At 37.7% G+C, this 11,197-nt stretch overlaps 1 protein-coding gene across 2 annotated transcripts in view; it reads left to right on the plus strand.

The window, feature by feature from the left end:
* PPP4R3B (protein phosphatase 4 regulatory subunit 3B) overlaps positions 1-6,610 on the plus strand; it is a 106,526-nt gene extending 99,916 nt beyond the window's left edge. Inside the window, exon 17 of one of the 2 annotated variants that reach the window (XM_054677881.2) lies at positions 6,320-6,437. In XM_054677881.2, the coding sequence (XP_054533856.1) occupies positions 6,320-6,355 (36 nt within the window). In that variant the 3' untranslated portion in view covers positions 6,356-6,437. Of the gene's footprint in view, positions 1-6,319 lie in introns of both variants that reach the window. The other variant, XM_063789070.1, reaches the window with a different exon arrangement.
* Positions 6,611-11,197: the final 4,587 nt, after the last annotated feature.

Raw genomic sequence — 11,197 nt, forward strand, 5'->3', positions numbered from 1 at the left:
TGGACCAGAGGCGTTTGTAATTAAAGGGTTGTCTGAAAATACAAAGCCGAGCTGTGTGAGACTCGCTGATTGTCTTACAGTCAGTTTGCATCTGTATCTTCAGGCGGGTCTTTAATCTCTTACGCTTGGATAAAGATAACTAGAATTAGGAGCTTTTCAAGGGCAAGAGCAAAGTTAATACTCACTTAAATAAATGCCTTGGTAACCGAATCTTATTGTAACTCCAACTCAGCATTTAGGTGGAGTCCATTGTGGAATGGGGTCTTCAGTGGTCATTGTGAAGGTGTTTGGAGTCCCAAAATATCTTCAGACAACCATATATATATATTTTTTACATAAATAGGATTATATGTACAGTTATGAATTTTTTTCTTATATCTTTATCTTTTAAAAATATAAATTTGTGCTTTCTTTGCAACTGCATAGTATTCCATAAACCATCCTTTAGTCTATTTTTATTTTGTGAATGTGCACACAGTATCTTACCTGAATGCATGAAGATGATCATTATGTGCCTTTTTTTTTTTTTTTTTTTTTTTTTTTGACGGAGTCTCGCTCTGTCGCCCAGGCTGGAGTGCAGTGGCGTGACCTCAGCTCACTGCAACCTTAGCCTTCTGGGTTCAAGAGATTCTCCTGTGCCTCAGCCTCCAGAGTAGCTGGGATTACAGGCATGTGCCACCACACCCAGCTAATTTTTGTAGTTTTAGTAGGGACAGGGTTTCGCCATGTTGGCCAGGCTGGCCTCGAACTCCTGACCTCAGGTGATCCGCCTGCCTCGGCCTCCCAAAGAGTTAGGATTACAGGCGTGAGGCACCGTGCCTGGCCATGTGCAATTTTTTTCTTTTTCCTCCTCCGTGCTGTGGATTTGCCATTTTTTGCTTCCACAAACTGCTGTTATAAATGTTGCATCCTGAGAACTGTTGGGTTTTTTTTACTATTCCAAGGGATAGATTCCAGGAGAATTGCTAAATGAAAGAATATAATCTTGGTTAATTTGACCAAACCTCAACTGCTACATTAAATTACTTGAATTTTTTAAACCTGTAAACAATTGTGTAATGAATATACTTGCACATATGTTTTTGAACCCTAGTCTCATTATTTCCCTCGAACAAATTCTCATGGGAAAATTACTGAACTAATTATTTTAATTATTATTATTTTTTTTTTTTTTTGAGACGGAGTCTCGCTCTGTCGCCCAGGCTGGAGTGCAGTGGCGCAATCTCGGGTCACTGCAAGCTCCGCCTCCCGGGTTCGCGCCATTCTCCTGCCTCAGCCTCCCGAGTAGGCGGGACCACAGGCGCCCGCCACCACGCCCGGGTAATTTTTTGTATTTTCGGTACAGACGGGGTTTCATCATGTTAGTAGCCAGGATGGTCTCGATCTCCTGAGCTCGTGATCTGCCCGCCTCGGGCTCCCTATTTTAAATATTTTTTAAAAATAGTCTTTGCCAATCTACTAGGTTAAAATGATAGCCCCCCCACAGCCCCCCTTTTTTTTTTCTCAAGACAGAGTCTCGCTCTGTCACCCACGCTGGAGTGCAGTGGTGACATCTTCGCTCACTGCAACCTCCACCTCCCGGGTTCAAGCGATTCTCCTGCCTCAGCCTTCCAAGGAGCTGGGATTACAGGCGCCCGCCACCAAGCCTGGCTAATTTTTGTATTTTTAGTACGGGCAGGGTTTCACTATGTTGGCCGGGCTAGGCTGGTCTCAAACTCCTGACCTCAAGTGATCTGCCTACCTCGGCCTCCCAAAGCGCTGGGATTACAGGCATGAGCCACCACGCCCGGCCTCAACCACACTCATTGTTCAGCATTAGAGTCTTTCTTTGTCTTCAGTCTCTTCCAAATGCTTCTCAATTCCACTGGAAGCAGATAACTATGATGTAGGAGTTTTCCTTTCTTTTATTTTCTTAGCCTTGTTTCTAAATCTCTAAATCTAAATGGGCAATGTGGATTCCTTCAGGCCTGCAAGTTCTCTCATTTGTTTCAAAATATTTTATTATTTCATTTTCTCCTTAAAACATAAGGCTTTTCTTTTTGTTCATTGCTTGAGATTCTTATAAGCAGGATGCTTACACAGATTTGAGATAATGTATTCAATACGCTTATCATAAAATAAACAAACTCAGAAGAACAGCTTGCACACTGTTAGAGCAATGCATATGGATGTACTGGGGCAAGAGTAAGAAGATAGCATGGGTGTGTGTTACGCATAGGTCATTTAGCAGTGTTTTCAGTGTTTCACAGTAATGCAAAGCACAGTCATCTCTTGGAAAATCACAACTTATTTTGGCAATTTTATTACTCTTTTTACTGTTCTTACCACATAGGAACAAATTTTAATGTTAAAGATATGTATAACAGGCCGGGTGCGGTGGCTCATGCCTGTAATCCCAGCACTTTGAGAGGCCAAGGTGGGTGGATCACTTGAGGTCAGGAGTTTGAGACTAGCCTGCCCAACATGGCAAAACCTCGTCTCTACTAAAAATTAGCTTGGCGTGGTGATGGGCGCCTGTACTGTCAGCTAATTGGGAGGCTGAGGCAGGAAAATCGCTTGAACCCGGAGACAGAGGTTGCAGTGAGCCGATATTGCACCTCTGTACTCCACCCTGGGCAACAGAGTGAGACCCTGTCTCCAAAAAAAAAAAAAAAAGATACATGTAACAAAACTAAAATAGATGCACACACATAAATAAATATATATACACAGTACATGACACACATACACACACCAAGCACTTTTACCATGAGGTTGATAAAGGCTAGGATTACAGGCGTGAGCCACCGCGCCTGGCTGAGAACACATATTAAAAGTACTTGGGATTATGCTAGGTACTTAGTAAATGCTTAATACATATTAGATATTGTTATTGTATGTAGTTTAGGTATCGGTTTGCTTAAAAATTTGCAGCATGAATGTAAGGAACTATTCATTTTATTTTGCCTCTTCTTTCAATGACAAATCATTTGTGTTTTTTGCTGCAGCCCTAGGAAATCTCTTGCTTCTCCCCATCCCCTGTACTGATACTGAGTGTCTGCCCTACTAAAGGAATATAAAATTCAAATCGTAACAACATGACTGCATTTTCAAGGACCTTGTGAATAACAATTATTCACATTTATATAGTACTTTACAGTTTACAAAGAGATTACATCTATTTGACTTACAGCAAACTTGTGAGCTAAATAAAGATGATATTAAGATTTTCTCCCTCTTTTAAATGGTGTGTTAGTTTGCTGGGACTGCTATAACAAATTACCACAGACTGGGTGGCTTGAGCGGCAGACATTTATTTTCTGAAAGTTCTGAAGTCTGTAAGTCTCTGATCAAGTTGTTGGCAGGGTTGGTTTCCTTTGAGGCTTCTCGTCTTGGCTTGCAGACGGCTGTCTTCTCCCTGTGTCTATACCTGGTCTTATCCCTATACAGCCTATGTACTAATCTCCGTTTCTTATAAGGATATCAGTCATATTGGATTAAGTCCCCCTAATAACCTCATTTTAACTTAATTACCTCTTTAAAAACCTTATCTCCAAATATCGCATTCTGAGGCACTGTGGACTAGCACTTCAGCATATGAATTTGAGGGTAACACAAATTCCACACATTAACAGATGGAAGAACTGAGTCTGTGAGGTCAAGTGTCTTGCCCAGGCTCAGAGCACAGTCAGGACTTGTTTTCTGTACTAGACACCTAAGCAACAAGGAAACTTCTAATTTTCACTTTCTGATATATCATGGAATTTTTTCCACATCAATGAAAACACTTCTACATAATCCTTTTTAATATTACCTAGTTTCCCATTGTGTGATCATAATTTATGTAAGCAATCCTGCATTGATCTAAGATGTTTCTTGCACTTTTTTAAAAAATATGCCTGGGAAACATAGCGAGACCCTGCCTCTGCAAAAGAAAAAAAAAATTATCCAGGAATGGTGGCAAGCACCTGTAGTGTCAGCTACTCAGGAGGCTGAGATGGGAAGATTGCTTGAATTCAGGAGTTGGAGGCTGCAGTGAGCTCTGATTACACCACTGTACTCCAGCCTGGGCAACAGAGTGAGACCCTGTCTTAAAATAATAATAATAACAACAATAATAATAATTCTACTATGAGCACCCTTGTAATTAAATATTTGCCACTAACCTTTATCATTTTGTGAAGATGAATTCCTAAAAGTAGAATTGTTGAATCACACATTATGCGGCTTTTAAAGATACTTCTACTTACTTTTTTTAAGAGTTAAGTATTGCACCTCCTACAATAATCATGGTTAAATGTTAAGTAGTTATCTTTTTTATAGTAATGTTTTATATTCATGAGTCTACACATCCATACACACGCACAGATATATCTCAGATAGTTTGGATATTGCAAAATTAATCAAGGAAAGACTATTGTGAATTCTGGAGGAGGCTGACTCATTAATTTCACGAGTGGATCTCCAACTCCAACACAATGTTTGGCACTGAGAAACCCTCATTGAATATTTGATGAATATCTGAATGATAATCTAAGAATATAGTGCCTTACATTTGCCTAAGAATAATCTATTTATCTTTGCTGCCCCTGGGAGAGATGGTAAAGTTGTAACTACTGCAAAACAGGATTTCATTTTGTTTTAACACTAACAAAACATGCTTACATTCTAGATCAGAGGGCTTAAAGTAACTATTAGCAATAGGCTTAAAAATACCCACACAATGGAAGTGTTATTTTAAAAAATAATTTATAGACCGTATAGAACATCACCAATGAATTCAGCTTTCAAGAGCAGGAAAAAGGTCACTGCTTTAATCCTGTTAATTGCCTTTATTCTGGCTCTAGAAATTTTAGAAGTTGTAAATTATAAGTTCATTGCAAATATTCTTATTTGATTATTTGGCTCATATAACGGCAAAGGAATAGAGGAGGTTTCCATGGGTTGGCAAATAAATAATTACCTGTCATATTTTGAAATTCTCCCAATGAGTTGTTACCTTTTTCATTGCATTTGCAAATGTAACATCACAAAATTGCCATTGTTTTTTCAATTTTTTTGTTTTCTGTTTCTCATAATCTATAAAATATTCAGCAGCTCAATTTAAAATAGAGAAATAACAAAAACACATTAAGCTTTCAAATTGCAGCTAAACACATTAATTTGGTGTAAAATGCTATAACCTAAAATCCTTTCTTTCTTTACTCATTGAGTGCATACTATGCTTGAAGCATTATGCTGAAAACATAGAACTACAGATGTGTTACATTCTAAATTCCAACTGTTTGACAATTTGCTTTTTTTTCAGGATAGAATGTGGTTTCTTCATCTCTAAATGTTTTGTGGGATTATTCCTGCTTTTTGACTTCCCTTTCTTTATTCATTAAGGTTTTCCCCATTGTTTTATTATTTGATTTGTGTATAGGTAAATAATCATTCTGTCCGTTTTACTTTCTTCTCTTCTACCTTTTATTACTTACTGAGTTGACTCTTTCATGTGTCTTCCATTGTGTTTTCTCACCTATTTTCCTGATTTTTTTCCTTTTAAGTACAATACTTTTAAGTACTGTATTAGTGACTTTGGGGAGGACAACTAACTTATGGAAAATGTTTATGTCTACCTTAGCTCTAATTCAAGTTCTCTTAAAGGCAGCTTTGACCTAAATTAATGGACTCTAAACTCTTTTGATCAGATACTCCATCAGTAAAAAAATGTTTGAACACTCCCCCTAATATATGAGTATATATTTATGTACAAATGATATACATGTAATATACATTTATGGATATAAATAATTATATAATGTATGATTTAAAAACAAAAGTTGACAATGGAAATTAACAAAGGATGAGATTAAAATACGTATGTTGATGTTCGAATACTTTTTCTCTGAGCATCAGTGGATCATCTTGTGCACCCACTGTGGAGGCCACTAGCTTGGGCTTTATCCTTGTCAGACAAGTAAGGAAGTCAATGAGTGTCCTATTTACTCTAGTCCCTTTTAGAATATTCTGGGGAAAATGATGATGATAACTTCAAGATTCATATTTGGAACCCAGGACATTGAGCTTAACAATAATATATGTGCCTTGAAAAAATCAAACATTACAGAACTATACAATGAAGAAAGTGAAAGTCTCCCATTTTTCTTACTATCTAAAGAAAACCATTGTAATTGTTTGGTTATTGGCCTCCACATTTTTTTAAATGAACATATTAACATATATTATTATCTTCTTTAACCAAAATATGGCCATTCTCATTTATACGAGTTGTTTCATTACTTAATTTTCCAAGGATATCTTTCTGTGTTGATAAAAAGAGATTTTCTTTTAAAAGGATGCATGGACCAGATGCCGTAGCTCATGCCTGTAATCCCAGCATTTTGGGAGGCCAAGGCAGGCAGATCTCTCAAGCCCAGGAGTTCAAGACCAGCCTGGCAACATGGTGAAACCACCATCTCTACAAAAAAACCAATAATTTGTTGGGCTTGTTGGCTCCTGCTTGTAGTCCCAGCTACTCGGGAGGCTAAGGTGGGATGTTTGCTTGAGCCTGGGAGGTCAAGGCTGCAGTGAGCCCTGACTGCACCAGTACACTCCGGCCTGGGTGACAGAGTGAGATCTTGTCTCTAAAAAATAATAAATAAATAAATAAATAAAAGATGCATGTGTTCCATTGTATGATGTATCTTAACTTATTTAATAAGTACTTATTCATACTCATTCCCAATGTTTCGCTCTGATAAACAATGGTACAATAAACATTCATGTACATATATTTTTGCATTCTTCCCTGGGTGTTTTCATAAGATAAAAGTGGAATTCTGGGTGTAAGGATATGAAATGTTTTTGGAACAATAAAATTTTCCATTGGTATTACTTAATTGCCCTCCAAAAGATAGCAGTAATACCCTCCCCAAAAGATTGGCTGCTTATTTTCCCATATCCTCTTTAGCGCTAAAAGGTATTAGCGTTTCAATGTTCTTTTTGGTCTGGAATGAAAAAAAATTTTTTACTTGTTTTAATTTGCCTTTGTTTAATTGTTAATGTGACTGAGGATTCTTTTATATATTGGTCACATATTTGTGGGAGCAATAATTTTTTGTTGTTTCTATTTTTAACTTTTCATTATGGAAATTTGCAAGCATACAGAAAAGAAACATCATGCTTTAAAAATTGTCAGCGTTTTTTGCCAAACCAAGATGTCATATTATTTTATATAGGAAGTAGGATTGGAAGATGTCATTTAATGCCCTTTTGACCCAGGCACTCACTCCTAATTCCTTGGCTTTCCATAACAAGTTGTGAACTGTCTTGCTGCAGTGAAAATGTAGTTGCTGATTTAGATCACCAGAGGGCAGACCACGGGAAAAAAGGGAAAAAAGGAAAGGAAATCAACATCAACGGAGATCCTGCTTCAGTGTGACCCAGAGGTCTTAGGGAGCTTGCTCTCCCATTAATATTGGAGAGGAGGGGAGATTAATCAGAGGCATTGTTTTAAACCGTAGTAATGCATTTAATTATCTGATAGTAATATATTTAATTATCTGAGAGTAATGTATTTTATTATCAGATAAAATGTTTTCTCATGAATTTCTAATCATTCTTTTATGGCATCCAAAAATTATGTTTTAATTACAATTGCATCAAATCTGTAAGACAGTTTGAAAAAAAAAGGTCCTTATGATATTTATTTTTCCTGTTGAAGAATATGGTGTTTTCCCCATTTAAGTCTTCATTTGTATCTCTCAATCAGCATTGTAGTTTTCCTTATAAAGATCATGCATATCACTCATTTTGCTTGGGTGAGTTTATTTTACATACATTCTAATTGGGTTTTGATGATTTTACAGAAATATACTGATTTTAGCAGCATTAACATTTAATATCTTTTTTTTTTTTTTTTTTTTTTTTAGACAGAATCTCGCTCTGTCTCACAGGCTGGAGTGCAGTGGCATGATCTCGGCTCACTGCAAACTCCGCCTCGCAGGTTCACCCATTCTCCTGTCTCAGCCTCCCGAGTATCTGGGACTACAGGCACCCGCCACCACGCCCGGCTAATTTTTTGTATTTTTTAGTAGAGACGGGGTTTCACCATGTTAGCCAAGATGGTTTTCACCGTGTTAGCCAGGGTGGTCTCGATGTCCTGACCTCGTGATCCGCCCGCCTCAGCCTCCCAAAGTGCTAGGATTACAGGCATGAGCCACCGTGCCTGGCCAATATCTGTGTTCTTTTATTAATTATAGTAGTTATGAGGTGATTCTTTTTAATTTTCTTGCTATGCAATCATATATTCTAAAAAATATATATTTTTTGTTTTTGCCCTTCCACTGTTTCTCTTTTTTCTGTTTCGTATTTTATTACAGTCGCTAAAGATGATAAACAATGTGAAATGTTTAATAATGATGATAAAGAATGAATCTTTAGGCCAGGCACAGTGGCTCACACCCTATAATCCCAGCACTTTGGGAGGCCAAAGTGGGAGGATTGCTTCAGCCCAGGAGTTTCAGACCAGCCTGGGAAACATTTTGAGATCCTGTCCCTACAGAACATACAAATAAAATTAGCCATGCGTGGTGTGCATCTGTGGCCCCAGTTACTGGGGAGGCTGAGGTAGGTGGATCCCTTGAGCCCAGGGGGTGGAGGCTGCAGTGAACTGTGATTGCACCAGGGCACTCCAGCCTGGGTGTCAAAGGGAGACTCTGTCTCAAAAAAAAAAAAAGACAAAAGAATACATCTTTACCAGGTATAACTGACTTTTTTAAATTTTTAAGAAAGGCTGGGCATGGTGGCTCACGCCTGTAATCCCAACACTTTGGGAAGCTGAGGCAGGCGGATCACCTGAGGTCAGGAGTTCAAGACAAGCCTGGCCAACATGGTGAAATCCCATATCTACTAAAAATAAAAAAATTAGCTAGGTGTGGTGGTGCAAGCCTGTAATCCCAGCTACTCAGGAGGCTGAGGCAGGAGGATCATTTGAACCTGGGAGGCAAGGGATACAGTGAGCCAAGATCATGCCACTGCATTCCAGCCTGGGTGACAAGAGCAAAACTTCATCTCAAAAAAAAAAAATTGTAAGAAATACTCTTCATTATGCTTATTTTAATTTTTTTTTCACCCAGCCTGGGCAACAGAGCAAGACTCTTTGTCTCGAAACAAAGAAAAAAAAAGTTTTTGTAGAGATGGGGGTCTCACTGTGTTACCCAGGGTGGTCTTGAAGTCCTGTGCTCAAGCAATTCTCCCACTTTGGCCTCCCAAAGTGCTGGGATTACAGACATAAGCCACCTTGCCCAGCCCAGGTTAAGGTTTTAATGTATTTTTGAACTGTTTGCTGGCATTTTAACTATTTTATATCTAATATTTATAGTAGGATTTGTCTTACTAAAATTTTTTGGTGTATCACATCTTTATTGAATTATAGTGTCAGAGCTATGTTTAGCTCATAAGAGAACTAGATAATATACAATTATTTTCTCTTTTGTTCCAGAAAAATATATAATGATTTTTATCCATGTCAGTATTATTTATATATTCCTAAGGCATTTCTGAAAAGAATGCTGTTTTTAAAATTTAAAAGTGGAAAATAAATAAATGTTTGTATCACAGTAGAGACATTTTATAATTCAAAACCCTTAACTGTTAATAGAGGTTATTTTTTTTCTACCCCTACATGTTAAAGAAGTGCCTACCAAACTCATCATAAAAGATTATTTCTGTCTGGGTGTGCTATGGGTTATACTATTATATAAAGCAGACAAAATCCTTTATTTTCCTCAGCTGTTCTGCTCAGTCACAGAAAGAATAAAATGATGCCTAGTTATTCAGCATCTGGAATGTTATACCAAGTCAAAAGTTGCTGCATATTTACTTTTCACAAGAAGCTATTGCATTTCTTAGGTGCTGGAAGATAATAGCCACAATAAGCCATTACATTTCTTACTAGCTTATAGATAATAAAATTCCAAGGAAGTCTTCCTTGGAAGAAAAAAGGCAGTAAAGAATTTGACCCTTGTTTTATCTAGTTGTATATCTTGCCTCTAAAAGTAACTTTTCAAGCCAGCAAGGGTGTGTAAATAAAGAAAAAGAAAAAAAATAGAAGTAACTCATAGCATGGATAATTAAAAAGTAGTTGTGATAAACTTCCAGGTAAGTAATATTGATAAAGCTTAATTATGACCCTTTCACTCACAACTGGTCATACTCCATGACAGCATCAACAGAACTTTCTACCCTAATGAAAATGTTCTATTTCTGCATGTCCAGTGTGCTCTGTGTCCAGTGTGGCTCTTGAGAGCTTGAAATATGGCTTGTACAACTGAGAAACTGAATTTTCTTTTAATTTAATTTAATTAATTTATTTATTTTGAAATGGGGTCTTGCTCTGTTTTCCAGGCTGGGGTGCAATGGCACAGTCTCAGCTCACTGCAACCTCTGCCTTCTGGGTTCAAGCAATTCTCCTACCTCAGCCTCCTGAGTAGCTGGGATTACAGGCGTGCGCCACCACGGCCGGCTAATTTTTGTATTTTTAATAGAGACAGGGTTTCACCATGTTGTCCAGGCTGGTCTTGAACTCCTGACCTCAGGTAATCCGCCCACCTTGGCCTCTCAAATTGCTGGGATTATAGGTGTGAGGCACTGTCCAGGCCTATTTAATTTTAATTAATTTGAATTTAAGTTGTCACACGTGGCTAGTAGCTACCATATTGGACAGTGCAGCTTCAAAGTATGAAATTTACTCAGTATGAGTACATTAAAAACTTAGAATGTTTCACCACTAAACATGTCCTTACTATGCGTACATAATTTTCATTTCTAATATTTTGACAGTTGAGAATCAGTATCAGTCTCTGCTCATGTCTCCAAAATTATTTATACTGGCATTTTAACAATTTGGTTTGACACTTACTTCCTATCTGAGCGTCCTTATTTTGCCATTCTGAGAAGGATCTGTTTTTCCCACCTTTGGGATTTTGTTGCTGCTGTTTCCCTTTGTTAACATTCTTTTAGCTCTGTCTGTACTTTTGCATCTAATCCTACTGAATTTTTGCTATTTTTTTAATAGGTGATTTGGTTTAAATACTGGACATGAACATTTTGCCATGTATAAATTATGGATAATTATATCAAAAAATGGTCTTGGGTAAGCAGGAGAATCGCTTGAACCCAGGAGGCGGAGGTTGCAGTGAGCCGAGATCATGCCACTGGACTCCAGCATGGT

The sequence above is a fragment of the Pan troglodytes genome, chromosome 12 (assembly GCF_028858775.2).
Source record: "Pan troglodytes isolate AG18354 chromosome 12, NHGRI_mPanTro3-v2.0_pri, whole genome shotgun sequence".
Lineage (NCBI taxonomy): Eukaryota > Metazoa > Chordata > Mammalia > Primates > Hominidae > Pan > Pan troglodytes.